At 44.0% G+C, this 26,039-nt stretch overlaps 1 protein-coding gene across 3 annotated transcripts in view; it reads right to left on the reverse strand.

The window, feature by feature from the left end:
• MAGI2 (membrane associated guanylate kinase, WW and PDZ domain containing 2) overlaps nt 1-26,039 on the reverse strand; it is a gene marked incomplete at both ends in the record, with an annotated part of 1,373,853 nt that overhangs the window by 75,588 nt on the left and 1,272,226 nt on the right. For all 3 annotated transcript variants that reach the window (XM_080936244.1, XM_080936243.1, XM_080936245.1), the window contains 4 exons: nt 9,733-9,876; nt 11,149-11,344; nt 17,078-17,255; nt 19,096-19,281. In XM_080936244.1, coding sequence (XP_080792370.1) covers nt 9,733-9,876; nt 11,149-11,344; nt 17,078-17,255; nt 19,096-19,281 — 704 coding nt within the window. The remainder of the gene's footprint in view (nt 1-9,732; nt 9,877-11,148; nt 11,345-17,077; nt 17,256-19,095; nt 19,282-26,039) is intronic.

Genomic DNA, 26,039 nt, shown 5'->3' on the forward strand with positions numbered 1-26,039 from the left:
AGCAGACAAGTTTGTGAAACCTTTCCAGCTGCCCTCAACTAGTGTACTGTTCTGAAAGCATCGGGACAGTGCCAGGACCCACACCATGTACCTGTAGAAGCCACTTTCCCCACACTTCCCATAGCTGTCCTGTGTTCCCCTTGCCCTGGCATTTGTTTAAAGCCAACGACAAACCCAAGCTGACAATTCTCATATACTTTTGTTTGGCCTGCAATAGCTTTTTAAATGAAACTGGTTTCAAGTCCAGCTAATTCTCAACAAAACAACACAAAACCTATGGCTTGAAAAATGGAAGTCTTCGAGTAAGGAAGCCAGGGTTTCTACCCAGCATCAGCTGGCCTGGGGTTGAAGGCTCTCTAAGCTTCGCTTGATTGCACACCTAGCTGTTCTCTTCCCAGTGCCGCTGCCGGGCAGAGAGCAGGAAGCTCGGCAGCTTTGTATCTCTGCCCAGGACCTGCCATGCGGGCTCCCCCAGTGCCTCCCCCAGACGTAGAGTCTCAGACACATCAGTGGCTTTGTGGGCAGCAGACAATGCAACTGGGGACTGGAGGGGCAGAGGAAGGAGAGGGAGTGGATTATGGATGAGCATGGGGGTCACAAGGGGACGGACTTCAGAGCTTCTGGTTGGCATTCAAGGTGGGTGCTGGCCAACTGCCAACTCTAAGGTTGTTAAAAGTAAACGCTCTCTAACCTTTGTTTCTAGCAACCTGATAACTCCGAGGCTTTCTCATGCCAAAAGCTAGTGAAAGACAGGGTGGGATGCTGGTAAGCAAACAGATGCCTCAGCCAGTGAGTCACCTGGGGAATGCTGATGTCCGGTCTGTGAGTCCTTTTGTTTTCAGAACAGAGTTGAGCAGCTTTAACCCAGGAGACCCTTGTTCCCTGAAGACTGTCCATTTCGACTTGGCACACTTAAGGACTCAAGTGTGAGGTGTAAATAGGAGATGTATGAGTGAGCTGGGACTCCAGAGGATTGTCCAAAGGAAGGCAAAACAAAACAAACAACAGCAAAGAAAAAACATTAAAAAACAAACAAAACCCCCAAAGCCACTGAAGAATGTGATAAGGGACAGGAGAGAGTGACTAGATTAAATTGATGATATTAGCACATAAATTAGTAGACATTGATCATTGTGATCTTAGGGAGAGATAGGTTTTTTTAAAAATATAAAACTTGGGTTTTTCCAATTAGCATATCTAATATAAAGATACAGAAAGGCTGAAAACATAAGAAAACTATAGGGTTTTTTTAGACTCTTCTTTTATGAGACAGGACAGACCTCAAAGCAGAAAGCACTGTAAGACATGGCAGGTGTGACAGTTAATCCTAACTGTCGACTTGGTGGCATTCGTGTGACCATAGGAGCAAATAAATGGGCACATTGTGAGGGAGTTTCTAGATTGGGCTAATAGAGGTAAAATACCCACCCTAAATGTGGGTGGCACATACTGTGAGCAAGGGTCCTGTGCTGAGTAGAGGAGAACGCGGGCTGAGCTGTGTGCATCAATCCCTGCTTCCTGACCACGGCTGCAATGTGGCCTTGCCTCCTCCTCCCACGGCTTATTTCCCCGGCAGGATGGACTGTGTCCTAGAACTGTGGGTGAACGAAACCTTTCCTTTCTTACGTGTGTGTCCTTTTCCAGGCATTTTGTGACATTCATGAGACGCGCAAGTAACACATTTAACTGATCTAGAAAATGAAATAGATATCTTGACATCAACCACATACCGTGACATCCAAACACAAGAGTCAACCGCCCCTCAAAGGGGATCTTACAGGATAAATAATTTTAGAGCCTAGTTTTGCATCCACCAAGCACAGCAGATGAAGGTTCCTGAGTAGAATGGTCGGATAGGGCAGTGGTGAAGCCTCACTCAGTCTCTGCTGTCCTTTACACTACATGGGTCTTAGTCAGATATGGGAACTCATCAGGCCATGGAGCGAGCTGTAACAGTTTTGCAGGATCGAAACGATATGCAACATATTATCTGAAGACAATGGAATTATGCTAAAAAAAATCAAGATTATATAAACGTAGACAGAATAATCCCACTCATTAAAAATGCTTCAGATACTCCATGAGTAAAAAGGAGTAAAAGCGGTCATAGTGGATTGAGATAATCATAATGAAATGATTATATATGTGTGTGTATATATATATATGCACACACACTTTATTTATATTTAAATTTATGCTTTATTATTGGAAATAAAACCCCCAATTTGAGCATTAGTCAGGGCATGAAACATCTTAGAAATCAGAGTGGATTCTAGAACAGAACGTAAAATAATGAACATACTACATAACAAGACATCATCCTTAGAGAGGAATCCCCAACATGACCCATACAAACATCCAACTTTGGAGCAAGCAAAGGAACTATGGGTTTAGGCCCAAGCGAGTGGATGGGGTGAAAAGAAATATCACACATGAAAGCAGATGGGCCAGAGGATGACTGTGTGAGCCCGTCACTTGACAAGAATGAAGGAAGATGGAAAGACCCTGGGCATGACTGATACACTAGAGGGATGGGGAGAATAAATGGCCGCCAAAAGAGAGACATAAATCCTTGTTCCCCATGCACCTGCATCACATTAACACACCACTGGGGGGAATCATGCGATAATTTTTATGGAAATAGAAAAGGTAGCTAAAATTTAACATCTATTCCTAATGAGCCATCCTGGCAAAGGAGAAGAAGGCAGGCCTGATACAGCACAGATGAAGGTTGTCCGTGAGAAGCCATTAACCACCAGGCCTAATGGAAGCTGTTAGAGCACCCCCCCCCAAGATTAGGGGAGCCCTTCTCCATCACTTCCGTTCTGCTTCATGCAGGAAGACAATAAAAGAGGAGGAAGCTACACACACACACACACACACACACACACACACACACACACAGACAGATACACAGACACACACAGACACACACAGAGAGACAGACATATCTATCTCAACTTTGTTTTCAGGAAATGTGATTATTACTTGGAGAATCTAAATGTTGTTCATCAAAATGGTGAGAGAGTCTAGTAATTTTTTATGATGTAATTGAGCAATTGGTAAAATAATTTCAGGCCAGGGAGATGCATGAAGCTGCGAGCTCCAGGCCTGAGGACCTAAGTTGCACCCACCAAAACCGAGGGAAGAGGCCAGATGCAGAGGCACACACCACTTCTGCAACCTCACGACTCCGATGGCAAATGGGAGGTGGAGGCAGGAGAACTGGTTGCAAGCTCCAGGCTAGCATAAGAGTCTTGTCTCCAGCAGAAGCACACAGAAGACCAACTCCAGAGCCATCAGGGAAATGTGCTATTACAAAAAAGGAACAGACTAGAAATAATCAGAGATGGGCTAGTTTAGAAATAGACCTTCATAAATGTACTCAACTGGTTTCCCTGACTAATGGCATGACTGGGAACCCAACCTGGGGCCTTTTACACTGTAGGTGAGCTCTCGACCACCGAACTACAGGCCCAGCTCTCAATTTCTGAGGCAGGGTCTTGTTAAGTGTAAGGCTATGAACTCTCTTTATTCTATTTCATTTAACAAAGATGTAAGTCTCTCACTTTTCAAACATTAAGCATAAAATGGAGTTTTATTTAATTTCAGGGAATATTTGACATCTATTCAAATAACACCTCTGCCTCATTCTCTTTTATTATTTCCCTCTTTTCTTCCTTAATATAATTTTTAGTAACTCTTTGAGACACTTAAAAAGAAAACTCCAAAATTCGGAGAACTGAAAAATACTCCTGAAAGTTGGCTTGTGCATTTGAGAGATGTATCACATCTTCAGAGATAAATGTGCTGTCATTAATGCAGAAAAAAAGGGCCAGCATAACTTAATTCTTTCCTGTACTCTTGCCCTGGAAAATTGTTTCCAAAGTCTTAAAAATCTTCTATAGCTTCTAAGATTTTTAAAAGTATACTGATGATTGCATAATACATTTATTAAATAAAATCTACTGTAAAGTTATCCTTATAGAGAGAAGAGAAAGACAAAGTTATACATAAAGAAATTAGAAATTGGATTTCTGTCTCCTACTGTTTAAATGTTTAAAAGGTGGGCTTGCAAAATGGTTGGAAGTACAGTAGACATTTAAGATGGTGTGTTGCAGGGTTAGAGAAGAGAGCTCAGTGGGTCAGAGCTCTGGTTGAGGAATCATGGGAATCTGCGTTCAGATTTCTAGCCTCCCAGCCGCTATAAAAAGCAGGACATAATTGCACCTCCCGCACCCCAGCACTGGTATGAATGGGAAGAGGTGGGAGAGTGAACTGGGCTGCTGTCCAGCCCACCTAGCTAAAGATACAGCAAGTTCAGAGTCAGTGAGAGACCCTGCATCGAAGTAAATCAGAGAGATAGAGATACCCAATGTCTTCTCTGGCCTCTGCATGAATGTACCTGCATCCACACATGTGCCCGTTCATACCTCCCTCTCTCTCTCTCTCTCTCTCTCTCTCTCTCTCTCTCTCTCTCTCTCTCTCTCTCTCTGTCTCTCTCTCTGTGTGTGTGTCTCTGTCTCTCTCTCTTTCTCTGTTTCTCTCTCTCTGTCTCACTCTCTCTTTCTCTCTCTCTCTCTTTCTCTCTCTCACTCTCTCTTTCTCTCTCTCACTCTCTGTTTCTCTCTGTTTCTCTCTCTCTCTGTCTCTCTCACTCTCTGTTTCTCTCTCTCTGTCTCACTCTTTCTCTCTGTCTCACTCTCTCCCTTCTTCTCTCCCTCCCTCTCTCTCCCCTCTGTATGTTTGTGTCACACACAAGTGCTCACTCTTCTTTTACTCTTTCTTTTTGAGAGAAAGAGAACAGAGTATGTAAAGAAATGATTTCTTAGGCACCACTCAAAAAGGGTGACTATAAAGAAAAGAGTGATGAAGTTATTAAAATCAAAATCATCTTCATAAAAATCATATCAGGAAAACAGAGAACTATAATACATAAGCAGGAATAAGAGATTTTCATCACACTATATAAGAAGGCAAATATTCAACAGGAAGTGAAAAAAAAAAAAGACACGTTTTTAAAGAAAGGATGCCCAGGTTCAATGACCATAAGAAAAGATAGTGTGGAATCAAGGTATCTAGCTCAACCAGTAGAGAGGACTAGTCCCAAAAGAAGAATAATAACTTGGGAGAGGGTCTGTTAGAGGCTAACATGATGGTCACTAAGCCGGATGACTTGGGTTCAATCCTAAGGACACATAGGGTGAAAGGAGAGAAGAGACTTCCACCAGGTGTCTTCTCAGCCTCATGTGTGTGCTATGGCTCATTTGCACACGAAAATTAGATGTAGCAAAGCATTCCAAAATGAAAGGGAAACTAGACAGAGAACAGTAGAGGGATGCGGTGTAGAGCCCCAGACCCCACCTGCACTCTCACAGAGGTGCACACACACCTGTGTGAGTGCACACACGGACATGCAGACCTGCACCAGGCAGCGTGTCATTTCCATTTACTAGAGTGAGCATCCAGAAGGTGGAAACACACATTCTGCAAGTATGGTGACATGTCGACATTGGTTGTTGCACATATAACTTGACACGGTACCCGGGATATTGTTTGTTTGTGCTGTTAGCTCAGTAAATACGTATCTGCCCAGAAATACGTTCGTCTAGAGAATGTCCTGCACACATGGAGCTGGAGGGTGTTCAAGAATTGTCTTAGCTATAACCCTGGATCCACCGACAGAGGAAATTTCAAATGCCCACAGGACAGATAGACACAACTACGTTGACCGTAGGATTCCGACCCAGGGGAAAATTCACAGCAGTGAAAATAAATCCACCAACTTGGATGAGTCTCAGGAACATAACGTATAAAAAAGGGAACCACAGGGAGAGACATGAGCACTGTGAGTCATTTATATAAAGTTCACAAAGTGTGCAAAATGAAATCCGCATATGTGGAAACACCAGACGGGATGTCAAGCACTTCTTTATTTAGGGTGGTGGCTCTGTCTCTGTGGGAGGATAGGAGGGGAACAGAGACATGAGGGGTTGGTGATGTTCTTTTTTTTTTTTTTTTTTTTTTAAGCTGAGATGAAAGCTCATTAATATTTATTTCTGCCACATATGTTAGAAATAGTCTCGCAAGTGGTTTTGTGTTTAACAGCAACAATAGGCAGTGTTTAAATACTTATTCTGGAGCCTCAAGCTAGATGTGACTGGACAGGAAAGAAAATCCACAAATTCAAAAGAAGTTTGGGTCAGTGAACGACACTTTTGGCTAAGGAACCAAGAAACACGGGGAAGATGAGCCGAGCTAGTACCCTGTCCAACCAGCTAAGGTTTCTGGTCACTCTGAAGCCCACTCTAGGCAGACTCCAGTGTGAGCCATTAGCTCAGGCGTTGTTAGTGGGCACATGAAAATGCAACATGGCTTCTGACGAAGTTCAAAATGACTGTCTTTTTTATCCCAGAAAGATCCATCTCACGGAGACACAACATATACTCCCACGAGAGCCGGAAGCACTGTGCCTTCTTCCCTGTGTTTGTGAATGCGAAGCTGGCACGTTAGCAGACACCCGTCCTCTACCCTCATCTACCTTCCCCGAGCCATCTCTTTCTCCTTTCAGCTTCCTTCCACGTGCCGCCAGATCTTTATTACGAGCTCAGAAAGGTCATTCCCTCCCGCCAAATGTCTCCCATTTATCTCGAAATTTCTTATGCTCTCTGCTTCGCTGAGCATCACCAGAAAGCCACTTTTGTGCGCTCATTTGTCTACTTAGTTTCAGTTTTTAATGAGGTTATATTTCTAAGAACTTTGTTCCAGAGACTTACTCGTTAGTTATGAAGATTTTTATCCTTCTCAGCTTTGTTAGAACTAATTTCTCTAATAGCCTCATTTGCTAAAGCTGTCTGCCAAGTTAACCCTCATGGCTTCAGGTAGCCAGGAAGAGCAGATGCCCTCTGACTCCATCTACCTCTCATTCTTCAACGCTTTCATGAAGGTTGTTATTTGTTGTGGTGACACTTGGGTGCCCAGAAACAACCTCAAAAATAAAAGGGCACCACAGTGTCCCAGAATCCTCAGTAGATGATGTCCTCACTTTGTGCTAGCATTACTCCTAGGTTTTCCTGTGTCCCTACCGGAAAATTATCATGTGCCTACAAGTGAGACCAGCACAAATGACTAGGAATAGGAGTCTCAAAAGCAGACACTCAAATCTGGAACAATAAACTATCTAAAATTCATACCATCCATCCTCTGAACCTAGGGGTGCAGCACCTAATTCATATATACAGAATCACCCAGCTCCTTGGTAGTAATCTGGATTTGAACAAATTTATTGCTATCAGCCTAAATCTTAGCTTCTATTAAGACAATTACTGGGAGTTTTTCTTTTGGATGTTCTTGGTCATAAAATTTGGGAATATGCATAGTATCTATCAAATGAATTTGACCATTGTGTGTGCAGAAATGTTACATAGTGGAATCTGAGGTGACAGAATCATGTTGGTGTGGTAGAAATGTGTTATAGTAATTCAAAGGCTGGGAAGAGTGTCATACTAGCTGTTCCTTTTTGAGCTTTTTTTTTTTTTTTTTTTTTTGGTGGTAGTTCATTAATGTCTAGCTTACCTGGTTGTCTCAGGAGTCTTAGAAATTATAAACCAAGTCATAATTTGTGGGAGGTTGACAAGGCCTTGTAAAGCTTCATTGGCCCAGACATTAAAGCTCTGTATGCATCTGGACACCAATAACATCAAAGTGGTGGAACCTTGTAATAAACCAAGGAAAGGGTCCCTGAGTAACTTTATTATTGATTTTCCTATCTAAAAACCTATGTATTATCCAGCTAACACGTTAGTTTAAAATGATCTAACTGTAAGTCACACAACGATCGATTGATCCTGGTCCCTGCTGAAGTAATTTCAATGTATTTGTGAGTTATGTCACGGATGCTGTGCCCTTAGAAAAGCTCCAGACCTGAAATACAGTCCAATTCTGAGACTAGCTAACACAAGCCTGTGCTGAGAACCACTGCTGGCCACTGCTAGGGTTGAGGCTCTAAAAATGTTTATTCTACTTAGGCTTCTATCGCTTGGGAGTACCGTATGTACCCAGCAGTAATTCACTTTGACTTGGTTAAAAATGTGGCAACCACTAAAGTCAAGGGGAGGTAGTGAGGGTAGGGGTCATGTAGGGGTCATGTAGGGGCCGTGTAGGGGCTGGGTAGGGGGTGCTTCTTATTTCAAAGGGCTCTGGTCATTCATGATCTCTGTACTGGCTGACTTCACTTGGCACCGCCAAGATGAATTTCATTTTATTTAATCACTTGCGAGCTGAATGTAATTCTGGGCTGCTGGGCACATAGCTCAGCGGGTAAAGGTCCTTGCTGGCAAGTTTGACCACCCAACTTCAACCCTCACACCACATGTAGTGGAAGGACGGCGCCAACTCCCACAAACTGTCCTCTGACCTACACATTCTGTGGCATGTGCATGTTTCCGCCATAAATAAAACAATTCTATAAAAAAATTAATTTGCTGTTCTTGATTGGAGAGAAACTATAGAGGCAAAAAACCATGCAGAGACCTGTTCCACTGATACCTCAGGCAGGGAACATGGGGTAGTATTGGATCAGGACAGGGACTGTCTTTATCTGGAACATGTCTGGTCTGGAGTAAAATTCCACCTCCGAAATCTCCTAGTTACTAGGACTGCAGAGGAGGGAGGGAGATGTGACTAGCACTTGTCCTTGACTCTGGAAAGAAAAGGACCGAAGCTAGACTTGGTAGTAGGAGTAAGTAGCAGGTGCGTTTCCCCAGGGCAACTGGTTGGCAAGGCACTCAGTACAAGGACTCCAGATTTTAGAACCTCTGTGTCTCGGGGTTTTTATCTGCATGAACTTCAGAAGCAAGGAAGGCTGGTGAGGATGGATTCTAGATGCACATGAAGAATACATTTCATTATGTGCTTGCTGGTGTCATTTGTGGCTGGAATTATAAGCCAGTGTCTGTCTCACATCTGTTGATGGAGCACGTACTACTCCATCAATCACTTACCCGAGAGTAACTGTTACATTAAACATCCCTCTTCAACTTGCGCTCAGACTGAAAGTGTCTAATTGCTCCAGTTTTAAGGGTGACTTATGTGCTAGAAACCAAATCCTCTTTCTCCTTGGAGAAAGTGTTCCGCTGTCCAATATCAAAGCCCAAAGGCCAGTCAATAAAAAGCAAACATTTCCAGTGAGATTTGATTAATGTATATGGAGGAGAAGGACATAAAAGGGGAAATAAATCTTGAAAGATTCAACCTCAACGGAAATGAAATCACCAGACCATAGGAGAGTAATAGAGCTTGTTCCTCACTTCAAATTATTTCTTCTTCTGTCCTTTTTTAAAATTTTCTCTTGAGAAAAAAAAAAAACCAGTATGCTGAGGTTTATCTATCAGTGGACATTTATAAGCAGAAAAACAAAAGACATCGTAGCCTTTTATCTTTCTGGTGTTTTTGAGAGTGTGAGTCATACGATATTGCCCAGAGTGGCCTCAAAGTTACCTTGATTAAATTCATCATCCTCCTGTCTCAGCCTCCCCAGTGCTGGTATTACAGGATTATACTACTACACCCAGCTGGCTACTGTAATTCTTTGTGTTTGACCAAACCTTTCCAGATCAGGTTATGAAAAAGGAAGGTAAAGATGTTTGTTTGAGAGCACACCTTCCCGACTTCCCAACACCACAGTGGGGTTGTCGCTAGGGTCACTGAGCTCTGTAACGCGAGGCATCTTACCCGCATCCTGCCGTTCCTTATGGCTGGCCCATCCTCTGCCAGTCTCAAGACATACAGATCCATTTTGTATTCCCTTCCTCCACGGATGCTGAATCCAAATCCTTTGGCTCCTTTCTCCATGTCCACGGTGAAATAATCAAAATCCTTTGGGAGTGGGGAGAAAATGGGACATGGAGTAGTTGAGCATTAGAGGGACTTCGATGGTCACTTTTCCTGTCCCTTCCCTGCCATGGCTAATGTGTTCAAATGACAAGGTGCTAGAAGATGTCTCCTAATTTTACAAGTACTGAATAAGGAAGGCGACCCAACTGTGCTAAAACAAGAAGTACGGCTCACGTTGGCTTGCTTGATCAGCCTGCACTGACCGCATCTCTCCTGGATTTTCTCATTCCTTACTGTTAGTACCACAAATAAGTCTGTCAATCGGTGATGCATCTCTGGAAGTATAAACTACAGTTTTCTAAGCTAGAAACGTGAACTTGAATGAGGTTCTGACTGTATCTGTCCACTGTACAGACTGCTGAGTGTCCGCTCAGAGGATATAAAATCGGTTTCTCTTTCCCTGAAAATGTGGTATGTCCAAGACTTCTTGACTATCAGTCTACTTAAACCATTTGAAGTTAGAGGTGCCCTTAATTTAATAGTGGGATGCAATATAATCTGATAGAGCAGAAATGTCCTTAATTTCTATCTTGGAACCTATTACTTGGTTACCAAGTAATGACTACTTTTTAGACATGGAGCTCTGGTCCCAATACCTTTCATAGAGGTTGACCATTTACCTTGGCCTGTAAGAGAGACGCAGCCTTAAGGAAACGGAAGTGCAGACAGGTTAGGGAAGTCTCAGGAGGTCTGTCCAATGCAACCAACAATGAAAATGGCTGAGCCCTTTGTTGTGTGCACAGGGCCTTTTAGAAATTACTATGGCTGCAGGGTAGACTACAAAGCCACCCTTGGCTTTCTCCTTCACACAGAGGGATGGCCCTTTACCACAGAGTGGGGGGCAAGAGGCCATTTAGAAACTGTGGCTTCTGACAAAAACCCCAATAACTGGAAAATATAAAATTTTCTGCATTAGCAGTATTTCGGGAGTCTAGCAGGAGATTAGAAAAGACAGTAGACAGGGCTATGTATGCTCTTGGAGTTATCTGGTCAATTATCGTCAAAGATTAGTTCATTGTGACTGCCCTCTCACTCCTGACGGGTGATGGATGGGTAAACTGTGCTGCTTTATTCTGGGAAAGATTTATTCATGCCTTGAAGTTTTAGAGGTACAGGCATAACCCTGATATCAATACTGGTACCAGAACCCCGGCTCTCTGCTCCGGCAGGATGCCATTTCTGCCTCCCTTTTATGGCATTCCTTGTACATCAGAAAAGTCTTGGTGGGGACCCCATGATCTCCAGCAGAGGTACCTGTGGCTGCCTGTAGTCTGACAGAGGGTACTGCCTGGTGTCTGGGGAGTGCTGCCTGTAGTCCAAGGGTGGGGGCTGCGAGTAGTCCCCTCCTGGGGGTTGCCTGTAATCCAGCGGGGGCTGTCTGTAGTCTGTGAAGGGAGGCTGCCGGATGTCTGGCTTCACATCTTGCCTTGCTTTGACTTCTGACCTGTAGCTGGATGGATGGAAAGGGTTTGTTTGCTTTGGTATTTCTGTACTCTGGGGAGATTAGCATGACTAAGCATAGTCTAGCCAGCACAGCTTGTGGGGACCCAAATCCTTGAGTTGGTCTGTTCCATATTTAGGATTTAAGAAGATTAAATAAACAGCATTATTTAAATATTGTTAACAAGTGTTGTATTATATACTTTCATTTGGCTCATTAAAAAACTGACACAAAAGTGATATTTTCACTGGCACCTTGTGGAAAAGGCCTTCCAGATATTCTCTCTGGTTATTTAAAAACTGCACCCTTAGTGGGTCGGGGGGGGGGTGCCTTAGTAAACAGCATGCTCCTGTAGAGTTCTATTCCCAGCACACATGTCAGGGGGCTCACAACCACTTCAGGGAACTTGACTTTCTTATACTCCACAGGTGCTGTGCTCATGTGGACACACCCACAGGACACACCCACATAGAGACATACTTATTAAAAACATAATTTTTAAAAAACCTAACTCACAATCATTGCAAATCCAAGGAATTCAAATATATCTTATTCCTCTCCCTCTCTTCTGCTCTCTCTATACCCCCTGCTTCTCTCTCCTCTCTCTCTCTCTCTCTCTCTCTCTCTCTCTCACACACACACACACACACACATACACACACACACACACACACACACAAACACACACTCACTCTTCTTGAAATGTCATCATTGCATCATGTAAGTTTAACCGCAAATAGTTTATAACAAAGCATGTAAGCAAATAATTTATAAACATGTTATTAATGGCTAGTCTTTAAAAAGTTTTATTTATTCTTATTGTAGCTATGTGTGTCTTGTGTGTGTGTGTGTGTGTGTGTGTGTGTATCTGTCTGTGTGTATGGTTGAACAGTGCCCTTAGCAGCCAGAAGACAGCATCAGATCCCTGAAACTGAAGTTACAAAGAGCTCTGAGGCACCAAGTGCACACTGGGAACTGAACCCCAGTTCTCTGCAAGTACAAGTGCTCTAAAACACTGAGCCATTTCTCCAGCCCCAATCTAGGGTATTTAACTGCTAAGATGTATCTTTACTTTTTGAGTACTTTAGTTGGCAAAAGATTGGCAGTAGGGCCTGATCACTGAATACAATGCAGGCCCATTGGGGGGGGGAGGGAACGAGAGCTATGTCAGAGGTTTCAACACAGGAGCACAGCTATCAGGATCAGTGCTGGATTCCACTGCGGTTTCCTGGGATAGGAAGGGAGGAAGCATTCATTTCTGGCTTACTTTTAAGTTACATGCTGATAAACACAGAGAAGACTAAAACACACAGTAGCAGCTGAAGAATCTTCAGACTTCCCCACTGCTCTAAGATGTGGGTGTTTCCAGGTCACAAGGGGTGTAACAGCTAACCCCAGACATTGCGAGCCCATAGGTATGTGTGTAAGATCAGTCTCATGGAATGTAGACCCTTTAATTTTATAGTTCATTGCCTGATGCAATTAGATTAAAACAATACTCTGAAGAATGGGCAAAATCCCTTTTAAAAATTTTAGTTATTTATTTATTTTTGACAATGCCTACTAGGCAGCCCAGGCTGGTCACAAATCTGTGACATGCCTCCGTCAGCCTCCTGAGTGACCAGATTGCAGGTGTATGCTACTCGGCCTGGTGGAATCAAGGAGATACTTTACACAGAGAAAAGGTTCGGAGATTGTAGAAATCGACAATCATTACTAGATAGCTTCTTCACTGGTTTATGTTCTTACTGGTGCTGCTTGCTAACAAATAATTTTTTTAAAGTCCACCTGAGCAATTACCACTGCTATAACTCTGTATTTTCCGGGGGCACACTGAGAATGTAGAACAGAAGTGTTTATTGGGGCTCCTTGGAAGGGAATTAGTAAGTAGTTTCCATCCCCCCTTGGAGTAGGTTGCATTTCTTACTTAACCCCTGTAGAGCAGGGAGATATTCCTCCTATGAGTTGTATAAATCAGATTTTGCTTTATCCTTCACCCCCACTGAGGTGCAGGCTGTGAACAGAATCCTTTAAAGCACGATTTGAATATGATGCTTAGCTATGCAAAAGTTGCACTAAACAAAAGGAAAGGAACTGGGTGACATTTGCCAGCGTGTGTTGGTTCCCTTCTAGAAATCGCTCGCTTGGTGGTTTGGATGTCGCGCTATTTTAAGTTGAAGCGGAGTCACTTTATTTTTATGATCTGTGTGGTATTGGTATGAAATATCCATTATGCGCTCCGTTTCCAACCAGCTGTGTCATGAGGTATGGTGGAAGAGGATGAAATGTAAGAATCTCCCCAAAGATTAGACAAATGACTAGAAATAGAAGCAGTGAAGCTTGCTGCAGCTGTCATCTTGGCCACTGCGCATCAAACGCCCTTCTCTTCGATTGTCATTGTATCAGGATTCAAAGAGTTCTCTAACAAGGACAATGTACTTAATTTTTTATGAATGCTGCTAACTTTGAATGACACACTGGCTGGAGCAAAAATTAGGTTGTGAAACATTATGCTTTGTGAAAAATATAGGATTAGATTATTAAGAAGTAAGAGAAAAGGCCAGGCTCCAGGCTAGGAAGATGGGTAACCTGGTAAAGAGATTGCTGCAGAAACACGAGGAACTGCATCAATCCAGACACGGCAGCCTGGATCTGGGATCTTGGCAAGAGTGAGGTAGAAATGGGAGGGTTGTTGGGCCTTGCTGGCTGGACAGTCTAACCAACTAGTGAGTTCTGAACTCAGAGATAATCTCTCTTTCAAAACAATAAGATGCAAACTCGGTTGAGAAACAAACCCATTGAACCTCTGGCCTCTGCGTATGCTTGGAGATACACGCCCACCTATACATGGAGGTGGGATGCATTATAGAGGAGGATGCATGCATGCAGGCATGTGTGTACACATGCACACACACATGTGCACTTTTAAAAGTTATTTTATATACAAAGGAAGGTCACCAACCCAGTTCTTGTAGCTGTTAATTTGATCACTAAAGATACTTTAGAGATGATAAGGACAGAAGGCAAATAGTAAATTCTATCAAGCTTTTATGGTGTGCTAAAGTTCTAAGACTAAGAAATGCTACCCAGGAGATGTTCCAGAGAATGTGAGCCTTTTCTGAACCATTTCTAGGGGTGGGAGATCATGAAAGCTCAAGAGCTACAGGTGATTAACGGTGGCTGACAGAGGAGGAACGCTTCCCCTGAGGTGAGCTTCCTGATTGGTTATCCAATACTGAGTGGTCAACTCTAGAAGCCTACACACTCGGGCAACACTGAAGGGACGCAGCAGGCTGTACTTATGTGTTATTTGTGTGTGTGTGTGTGTGTAACAGGAGTGGCTAAAGAGAAGGAGGCTGATCATTGGGAGAGGAGTTGGAGCCGTGAGCGGTGGGAAGGAGGAAGGGGAGAGATGATGTATTCATATTTTAACTAAATTTAGAAGAGACTCATCTCCAGCCTTGAGTATCTAGGGTTCAAGGTGTTCGAAGGTAGACATTTTCCAGTGCTCCTGCAGTGCTCCTCTGTGGGCCTTGTGATTTTAAACGGCAAAGACCCATTGCCCTTGTCAGAGGCGAGAACTCTGTTCTCCATCCTTGGTTTTGTGATATATTCTATAATAATTCTTTTCTTTTGTTGTCTTCCTGCTCTCACATATAATCATCTTAGAGCTGTTCTGTGATTCCTGAGAACCAAGCAAAGCACAGAAAGTTAGTATGGGAGTGAATGAGACGGTTTATCCTGCTCTTCATGGGACATGGCTCACTCTGGCCTGTAGTGGGGACTTGGAATAGGAGCTGCTTTGGCTGCATTTCTAGGCTGATGTACAAATAGGCAAAGAGTTTGCCTTTGACACCAGGGCAGTCTTTGGAGGAGACTGTGAAAATGTTTCTGCTATTTGTAAAACCATTGGATCTTTTTGCTCATACATACATTAATTCTCCTGTTACAATAAAAATAGAAGCAGGGGACCTAGGCACAGGCCTTTAAAGGTTCTTAGGGTTACTGAAACAGATATGTTGGTGATTTATACAAATTTTGAATCGCATAAATATGCTAATGCCAGATTTCGGAAATATTTTATTTTGTGGTCAAGGAAAAAGTGTTTGCAGAGACCATTGCTTCCATGCGAGGGAGAGAGGAAGCCCCAGTTGTAAGTTAGGCACCTACAGTGGCTCAGCCAGCAGATCTCTCCAGGGACCTTTAATGTTCTCTCATGCTTTGCTCTTCATCCTCTGAAGAGAGGATGGCCGGTGGACCAGGAGAATTAACTAACTAGTAGAGATGAGATGACTCATCCTAGTCTAGAAGCAAGACCCAATTTCAGGGCAGTTGAACTCGTCTACAATGGCAAAGCCAAGAGCAGGATCTGAGTCTGGCTGAGGGGATGCAGGTGTGCTTGGGCCCTCCCTCTGGACTCTCAGATGCATCCTGAGAAAAACTGGTGCAATCTGTCGGCATAACACATGGTGTCCGCAAGCCCAGCTGGGGCTCATTACAGAGGCAACCAGGACTTAACTCTGCGTTCGGGCTGTCAAGCTCTCACCGCCGCACCATTTGCTCGATGGAGCTTCTCTTTTCCCCGGCATACATTTAAAACATAAGCAGCCAAGGACAGCCAGGCACTCCGTTTTCTACGAAGGTACATGGGGAAATCACAGCAGAACAGGTTTTATGGAAACAGCACCCGTGACACAGAGAAAACCATCACTCTGAAGTGTGTGTGTGTGTGTGTGTGTGTGTGTGTGTGTTTCCATCTTCACTGCCTGGGGCGGGGAGGGCACATGGGAAGCAGATCTCTCAAGCCAGGTTTTCTATTGCACATGAGTCACAATAAAACTATAACATTTTTTTAGATGTCACTCTGTCTTCTAAAGCCTCAAAGCACCTATTCATGTTACTAGTTCAGGAGGTCCCTACGGATGGCATGGGTGACTCTCACTAGGTTGGGGAAGGGCAATGGAAAGTTATGATTGGCTAGGAGTCCTTCCGCCTCTCCTGCCCTTCTCACTGTCATTGTGTGTGGAGCTCAGGGCTCTTCTGCAGGCCCCTTCCCCTGCCAGCCTTCTGTCTGCTTGTTCTCTAGGACCAAGCAAGAGTTTAAGAAAAGAAAACCCAGCTGTGACACTTGCCTGGCTGAAACCTACAGACACCATCCACTGTATTATGACAAACATGAGGACTTTGAATATTCTTACCAAGAGCCTTCATGGGTGGCTTCCGCCCCCCCCCCATGGTCTCAACTCTAGCTCTCCCTGTACCCTATTTCACAACAACCCTGGCTTTGGAGAACTGTGCTTGGACCTCTCTCCTGCCAGAGGACCTTGGCCTTTTCTCTTATTCTAGAAGCTCCGTAATGCTCTCGAGTAGTTGACCCTGGCTCATCTATGATGGCTCAGCATTTCTGCAGGGAACCTTCTCCTACCTTGCAGAGCAGATGCTGTTATATTTACTAATGAAACAATATATTTAGCACACATACACATTCTCTCTCTCTCTCTCTCTCTCTCTCTCTCTCTCTCCACACACACACACACACACACACACACTCCCTCAATCCCTTCCTCCCCCATTCTAGATCCTTCCCTCTGAAACCATCAAAAAGCCCACATAGTAATTTCACCTACCTGAAAACCTCTCTCCTAGCTGTGTCCTAAGCAGCTCCCAGGAATTTGTTCGCCACCTCCCCCATGCCCCCGCTCCCACCTCTCAGAGTCAGGAAAGTCAGAGGTGAAACCTTACCTATTTTCATGTCCTTGCAGCTGGAGAGGTTGAGGAGGAGCCGGCTGAGCAACCGGACTGTTGGGGGTGGCTGGGCTGGGCTGGGCCAGAGGGCTCTGCTGCTGGGCCAGAGGACTGTGCTGCTGAGCCATGGGGCTCTGCTTCTCTGAACTGGGTGCTGATGCTGGGCTGTTGAGCTCTGATGGAAAACCAAGGCAATAGATGTGGTTAGGGTGGCGTCTGATCAGAGGCAAGAAGTAAACTGAGGCTGAGACTTGCAGCCTCCTTGTTCATTTTGGTTTCTGTGGGGGCTTTTCCCTATCAGGTGGAACTTATGAAGGTTCACACTAGAAGGGGTGTTCTTTCATTAATTATAACTGGTCCTGGGTGAAGTTATAAGCAGTCTTGCCATTTTGTTGGAAAGGAAGGTCATAGAAGCAAAGCAAATAAGTAAAAACAATGTGTAAAAACCACGAGAAAACAGGTCAAAGGGGCAAGCACAAAACATATTCTAATATCCTAAAAATATAGGAACTTCTTGCTATTCCTTTTGTTGGTTTAAGAAGTTTCTCTTCCTTTCTTTCCTTTTCAATACAGCCTCACTCTGTAGCCCACCTCATCCTGACTTGGCCATCCTAACTCCACCTTCTAAAGAGCTGGCTTTACAGGCTGTGAGTGCTGCCACTCCCAGCTCAAGAACACTTCCCGGGCCTCCAAAGTGCGGACGGGGAGCTAGCTGTCTGAATAAGCTACCGAATGCTGTTTCAACCTCCTCTGGTCCCTCTCCAGTCTTACTAAGAGTCCTCTGTATGGTTCTCCAGAAAGAAAAAAAGCACTCCGCACACAGGGAGATTCATAAAGCTATTCAAAAACTGCTCCTTGGTTTTTTTTCTTCCATAACAATATAAAATTTCAGTGAAAATGTCCCTGACATGTGAGGGTAAAGCCAGAATCAACACTCCAGACTGAGAGGGTGACGGAGCGTGTGTCCGGACTGTAGCAGACATTCTTGCTCACAGTTCACTTTCTCTGACTTGTCTATACAGATTGGTGTCTTCCAAAGACAGACCAAAACTATGGCCATTATTATCCATTCGTCCGTCCGTCTGTCTTTGTAACAAAGGGGGTTGACCTATTTGCATTCTGACATGAACCACTTCTCGGTCCTCTCTTATAGGCACTCTTCACGTTTTGAGTCAGATAATCTTTTGCTGTGTAGCATTGTCCTGGGCATCATGAGCATGTTTCGAAGCATCTCTGACCTCTCTACTCATTCACTAGCTGACAGCCACATCGCCACCCCAACCTCAAGTCGAAACTGTGTCTAGACACTACCAGATGCTCTCTAATGCCTTCCAGACCATCCTAGTTGGGAGCTTCTGTTTTCTTACTGAAGTCAGGTGGCTAGCTAGTCTGCCACTTGGTGTCCAGCTATCTGACAGTCCTAAGATATGGTGGGTAGGAGACTGAGTGAAATAAAGATGCAAGGTAAGGGGCACCGTGGTTATTCAGTAGTGAACTACAGGGATGAAATTTTTCCATTCCATTGATGAGTCAAGGGAGCAACAACCCAACAGCCAGCCTCTATGCAAGGGGACAGTGAAAGAATGAGGGAGGGCCTCACTTGTGAGTTGTTCACTGTTCAGAAACTTTCAGGTGCTGGGGAAGGGCAGGGTGTAACATTTGAAAGTTAAGCGGGAATTTTACATTTTTTTTCCCTAGTTGCAACATTTCCTAAATGAGGCCCCTTTAGACTGCAAAACTAAAACTACTTTTCCAGGCGCTTCAAAAATCAATCTGACTTTCAAGACTTTTCCAGGAATCAATTGTTAACAGGAACAGGCGTCCCCTCCTCTTGCTCTGCTCGGGTTTGTATTGGTTACCTGCTGGATTGACTGAGCATGCCCGAAACTCTGGGAGGGCTCTGATTACCCTGAGCCTTGGGACCCACACCATGCAGTGCCACAGAGCTGATGGGTAGGCTCAGAATGCCAGGTGAGTGTGTCTGTGGTCTCTGGAAGGTCACCTCAGGCACTCACCCTCCTGAGGAATGATGCGCAGGGTGACACTAAGACCCGCATCCTTGATGAGCTTCACAATGTCAGCGTGAGGCATGTTGATGATACACTGGCTGTTGACTGCCAAGATCCGGTCGCCCACTTTGAGTTTTGCGCAGCGATCTGCGGGGCTCCCATCAATGATTCGTCCGATCTTATGGGGCACGGCTAAAACAAACCCCAACAGAAATAGGGATCAGGGACATTACCAGCACACGCTCTATCATTCAGTCCCAGCCTAAGACAAACAGTGCAACGTCAGAAGGTTTCCCCCTCATCAGTATCTTTGACTTCGCATCCCAACCTAGTAGCTGTGGTTCTGTGCATACAGGCTGAGAACAGAGTCCCTTAATTCACGTCCTTCTCAGTGATAGGCGTAAACCAGAAGACCCGAGGCTCTTGAATTCTGAGAGGTATCCAACTCATGTAAGGATCAGATCTCTGGGTCATATCCAAACTTCAGAATCTAAATATCTAGATGAGAGACAAGGCCTGTGGATTTCTAAGCAGCTTCCTGGGAAAGCCTGGTACGAACCAGTGTTTGAGAACAGGTGTGGCAGAGGGTGTAAAAAGACCTCATACTTGGGAGACGGTGATGCAGGAAGGTACAATAAGGGACAGGGACTTAATTTATATCCCCATTTTATTGAGCAGAAGAAACGGGAGGTCCCTCAGTACCCGTTTATCCAGGGAGCAGTTACCTGGCAAAGTGGGCGAATTTACCACTGCTCAGCTCCGCTTTGGTTTAAGGTCAGCTTAAACTTTCTATCATTTCTCCTTGTCCACTTCACAGGGTGGCCCTGGGAACATGCTAACGTTAAGTGCTAATTCGAGGATTTCCTCGAATTTGAGATGCCATAGGCGGCAGAGACACTCTTGGAAGTATTCCAACTGTTGAGAACTTAAAATATTTTAAAAGTTTTAGAGTTGGTATAACTTCTATACATTTCTTTAAAAACAATGAACACATTCCCTTTTCGACTTTTGTTTACATGTTTGAGAAGAACCAGATACACGGGGAGGCATATTTTTCTAGCAGGTGGATGGACATTTAGTGTAAAAGGTGGGGGTGGGGGGAACCTACCAAGGTAAGTGTGTCTGTGCTCACATCTCCACAGTGCAGTGTTCCTGTGTCCCTTCATAGAACTTGTAATCTAGAAAACTGTTGACGGGTCCGGTACTGATCTAGTGTGCAGAAACAGAAAGGCACTGCCCCTCCGTTCAGAGTCTCGAAGGATGGCTACACCTTGAACTCCCAGTTTTGTGCATTTGTTACATTGAAAGGCAGAATTATCAACAAATAACCACAGAGAGGAAGGACAATCAGTGAGTTAATGAACTAGGACCTTGCTAACTCTGTACCGTGAAAGGTTACAGACAGCCTAGGAAAATATTGGCCACGCTTGTGTCCCTGAAGTGAGACTCATCAGGTTTGTGACCAAGCACATTTTTATTTCCCATAAGCACTAATGAGTTTAATTAAGAGAGCACTATTTGGAGTTTACTAATGATCATCTTAGAGTCATAGGGTCTGCTTCTCAGGTGGAAAAAAAATGTTCTGGTTCAAAAAAGAAATGCATGGGACCAGCGAGGTGGCTTATCAGGTAGAGCCCAGGCTGAGGACTCGAGTTTAATCCCTCGATATCACAAGGCAGCAAGAGAGGACTTGACTCTGCAGAGTAGTCATCTGATCACCATAGGTACACTGTGATCCTTGTGCATATATGCATGCGTGTACACACAGACATCATCCACATAGGCACATGCATAGACATGCACACACACACTAAAAGGAATAAACGTAAGAAATTATGTCGGTATCGCAAGGTGTTTAGTTTCCAATCATAAGCAGGAGGAGAAGTTATTTTTTTTTTTTCTGCTTTGTTTTCCCCTTTCCATAATCAATAGTTCGTGGGATGATCCAGAAGTGGTTTGGCCTTCCTGACTATAAATGTGTACCCTGTTGTCTATCCTGCGATGTTTGGGAAGTTGCCTAAAATCTCTTAACTGTTTTCTAACTGTTATTGGGATCAAACTATCACTGACCTCAGTGGTTCTGAGAACTAGATGAGCCACTGTATGAAGGAAGCCTGAACAGTCCTGGAAGTATTAACTATTTATTACTTTTTATACTATTTCCTTTCAAGTACTTCTTACATAACCATTGCACAGCCCCCCATGTGTGTATGAATGTGTGTACCTGTTAGGATTCTGTAAACCCCACCTCTCAGTTACCTGGCAATAGCCAGCTATGTGCTGCCCCAGTTACCTGACACTATAAAAGGGGCTGCTTGCCCCTCCTCTCTCTCTTGCTCTTTCATCCTCCCATCCTTACCCCTCCTCCCCTCTTCCCTCCCTCCTCCCTCCCTCCTCCCTTCATGTGCTCACAGCTGGCCTCTATTCCTCTACTTCTCTACCTCTCTACTCTTCTCTCTCTCTGCCTCTTATACCCTCTTAACTCCACCATGACCTGAATAAACTCTATTCTGTACTATACCATCATGTGGCTGGTTCCTCAGGGAGAAGGGATTCCCAACATTGGGCCCCCAGAGGTGCTGAAATCTGGGATGTCATCTTTTAACAACACTGGTGCCCCGTGGGAGGAGATTAGATTTCCTCATGACCAGATATCTCTTTTTCCTTTCAGTACCAACTTGGTTTCTTTCTATATGGGGATATCTTAGAAACACTGAAACTGAAGAAATATGAAAAGTACCATCCTCTAAATATTACACGGGAAACAGCATTAGTTTTTTTTAAAAAAAGAAAAGGGTTTTCAAGATCAGGCTGATACTAGACGAGGCCAAGTCTGTCTTTCTCTAATGTTTTCCCATCAAGACTATCGCACAGATTTATTGAAACACCAACTTGACATTAATAGTTTCTTATTCAAAGAAAAATAAATGTAGTGCAGGTCTCTTGGTAATCTACCATCATATTTATTGAGGGCTAGGAACAATTCCTTCTGCCTCCATTGAGCATTTACTAACACAAGACAGGTGCTTTGTTAAATGATATTTATTTAATACTGAATTTATTTAACATTTAATTAAAAAGTTATACATGTAGCTGTATATGTGCTTGTAATGTAGCCCTTTAATCCTATCAATTAATGATATCATTTTGAGATTTCTGTGGAAGAAATGGAAGCAGACAGCAGTTAGTCATTTGTCCCAGGTTACAGAGGGCAAATAGGCCTCAGGGAGCCTCAGTGATTCAGGCTCCAGCCATCAGAGGTCTCGGTGGACCTACCCTGCCTCTCTTGGCTTTTCCTGACGTCTGCGAGAATCAGCCTGGTGCTTTTACTTGGGAGTATGCCCTGCCTCTAAGCCACAAGATAGGAAAGGTACAGAGCAGTTTGGATCCGGGGTGGAGGCCAGGAACTGTGCTTAACTGGGATCCTTTGATGCAGCAGTCTTTTGACAGGTGAGGCTTGAAGAGAAGAGAGAGAGAATTGGACAGCCCCCCTCAGTTCCTGTTTAGTTAGGACATCATATCATGGCACCGTTTCTTTGCTTGAAGAACTTTTGGGGGTTATGAGAAACAATGACATCTGGAATGAGATGAGCAAATCTATTTGGAAACACTGACAAGTGGGGCTTGGGTGGCTGGCTCTCTGCCCCGCCTTATTTCACCTCCTGTTCGCCACTGCGCTATGTCCCCTGGGATTTGCTGGGCATCAAATCCCAACTTTTTCCAACTACTGTCTCCTCCCCAGCAACCATGAAAATAAACAACACAAGGTTAATTTCTAAGTGCCATTCAAAGCCCGCATTTCAAATCCTTACAGGATAGCAATCCGGCATAGTTACTATTAAGGAAGCATTCTGGGGTCAAATCCAATTCTGAAATCCTTGCCTATGGTGCTGTCAAGCCTTCGGGTGGTTCCCTTCTGGTGGCTCTGTGGGATCTGGAAGCCCTTCTCCACAAGGGGCAGGGACTGACTTGCCCGGCTGTTGAGAATATGCTGCCTGAGATCTCAGGAAGAACAAGGTATCATAAACTGAACTATTTTATTTGCTTGTGATAATTTCAAGGGCATTTTAACTTTCTTTAAGTAGTTAGAATAATGTTTTTTTAAACAAAGATGAAATGAATACGGTAGCCACACAGAATGACATTTGCTTTAAGTCAAACCTGAATGAACTTGAATAATGTGTGCTGTTACTGGAAGCACCTGACATGGTTTTGATACAAATACCTTCCATTGGCATCTTTTTAACATACAAACAGTATTTGAGGCTCTTGGCATCTGAGGCAGCTTCACTTTTTCTTTTTTGGCCTTTTCCTTACGTATGAAAGAACATTCCGTGTTGATATAAAACGGATCTTTGACAAGGGTGCTTCCAGAGAGGATTGTCTCTGGGAACAAACTATCGTCCCATTTGCTCCCAAGCTTATGACCCCCATGCCTTCTGTGGTGGTAATGGAATTACAGAGGGAGGAGGAGGCCCTGACCTTGGTTTCTATTATTGGGATGGATGGGATTCATTAATTCTCTGAGAACTGATGACTAAGGTTGGAGTGTAGTTCACTTAGACACATGCCTGGCAGACATCATCTGATGGGCGGTAACATGAATCAACACTTTGGATTAGTCTTCTGGTCATAGTGTGCTTGGAAGACAGCTGTTGGGGGAGGTTCCAGTCCACTGTTTGGCTTTGGACATAATGTCATTTGGGAAAGAGTCAGTATATAGAAAGTTTAATTGGAAACCCAAAGTTATAGTGAAAGAAATACATCTTTCCTATTTAATTATTCATCCTATACTATATTTTTTTTGTAATATACTCTCCTAGAGATGAGTTAGTTGCCTACCTTGCCATTGGCCAGAACACCACAGAATACTCAGAAAAAGTCTCTCTGCCTGGATTCTCTCCATTGTGAGTTCCAAAGACCGGGATCCCTGGGGTCTCTAGTAACATTAGATATGGCATCAGACAACGCTCCGCCTCTTCCTTTGCATGGGCTCTCTTACTGGATCTGTGCTCTCTCAGCTTCATCAGAGTGGACTGCATCAGCTAATGAGTCTGTGGAGTTCTGCCCTAGATCAGTCCCTTTGAAGAAGGTGTTGGTAGCACTTCCCTTCTGTTTATTGGTTTCTGTATAACTAAAATGTATTTATCTGCCCATTTGTTCGAGACGGGGTCTTGCTTTGTTGCCATAGTTGGCTTGGATGTCTCTCCATCTCAGGCTGGCCTCTCCCATCTCTCATCCCTACCTTATTTCCAGAGTGCTGGCACTACAGACAACCAACCAACAACACGCTCAGCTGCTTTCTTCTTGTGCTGGAGTCCCAGGAGAAGGGATTGTCCAACCCCTGCCCGCTCTCCTTTTCCACCATGCCAGCATTTTCATTACACATGGCTTAGGTGTTTTCACCTTAGAGGAAGGAAAGCTTGCCTTTGGTGTTTACATTTCATTATCTCCTTGTTAACAGACTGAAAAGTGGCCTCCTGTATGGAAGACAACCTTGGGCAGCAGAAGAGGATCTGCACCAATCATGTCACATTTACGAGGGGAGCCATAGTTCTGAAATGAGCGTGACACACAAATACTCCACAGGCAATCGATACCAACGCTGACATTACATCACAGTCCCGCTAATTGGCAAAGGTTAAACATTAGCTTGGACAAGTCGGGGAAGTTTGTTTGGGTTTCTAATCTATAGCTTGACATGATTTTTTTTTTCTTAAATATTGGGTGATTCCAATTGTTTTTCTTTTACTAAGTTGTGAAAATTATTTATCGCATAGTTTTGAAATTGTGGGTTGGGGCAGGAGGATAGCTCACCAGAGCATCAACCAACACCTGCCTGCATAGCATTCTCCTAGTAAAACAGACTATACTAGGCTCTGTGGGGGAAGAAAACATAAGGACACACGAATTTGTCTGCAGGAAACCCAGTTACGTTGCTGAGAGCAGAGATGAGCCTAAAATATTTAAAACAATTCATGCATAGCAAAGCCATGGCAAAGGTGGGATGCAGTTGGAGGAGAGAGGAGGGGTAAAGTACTAGATCCAATGAAGCAGAGAAGAAAAGAAAAGCTACTCTAGAGGGGCAGGAACACGAGTGTTCCTCGGTACTCAGCGATGCCTTTACAGAAAAGCTCTGATGACAAAGGGAGGAGACCCATTCCTTTCAGGACCAGGGAAGCCAGGAGAGATGATTTGCCTGCTTCATGGTCTTAGCTGCCTGAGATGATGCTCAGCTCCAATGGATTAATACTCTTCAGTAGCTGGTGAAGACTCCAGGTGATTTCCTGTCTCCAGAAACTTAAGCCTATTGAGCCTTTCCCCAGCTCCCATTTCTTCTTTCTAGAAGCTCTGGCTTAGTATGTTCTCCATGACAAACCCACCCAGCTAGTTGTCCTTTTCTGAAGAGTGGTCAATGTCCTTCGAGAAAGTTTTTTTCTTGGTTGCCAGGGGATTGAAGAAAAGAGGAAGTCATTTTATTTTAAATAAAAAAATAATAATGGCAAAATTAAGAAAACGTTGTCTGTGTGACTTGTTTTCTTCTAGAAGTCTGCAAAATTCACTATCCAAATATCTTGCCTGAAATTCATAGCCAACTGATTTGGAAAATCCCAAATAGGACAGTTGGTGTTTTAAAGACTGTATATTTCCCCAGCACCCATGAGTCAGTCTCTTGTGGCCAAATAGTTTAGTTGCCCTGGAGTTAGTAATGGGCAGATGGTCAGACAGGGGAGTGGGAAGGAGGCCCGTCACTGGCAATTTGGGAACCCAACTGAACTCATGCTTCTGTGGGATTAAAAGGATCCTATAGGCAATTTTGATTATATGGCTGGAGAGAAGCATTCCTTAGGCATGTGTTCCTGCTAGTGCTTTTATTTCGTATCAATTAAAAGAGTTCTTTTAGTATTGAAAATGAATTGGTAATGGAAAGAGATCTTATTGCACTGGAA

This window comes from Micromys minutus, assembly GCF_963924665.1.
Source record: "Micromys minutus genome assembly, chromosome: 23".
NCBI classification, from domain to species: Eukaryota; Metazoa; Chordata; class Mammalia; order Rodentia; family Muridae; genus Micromys; species Micromys minutus.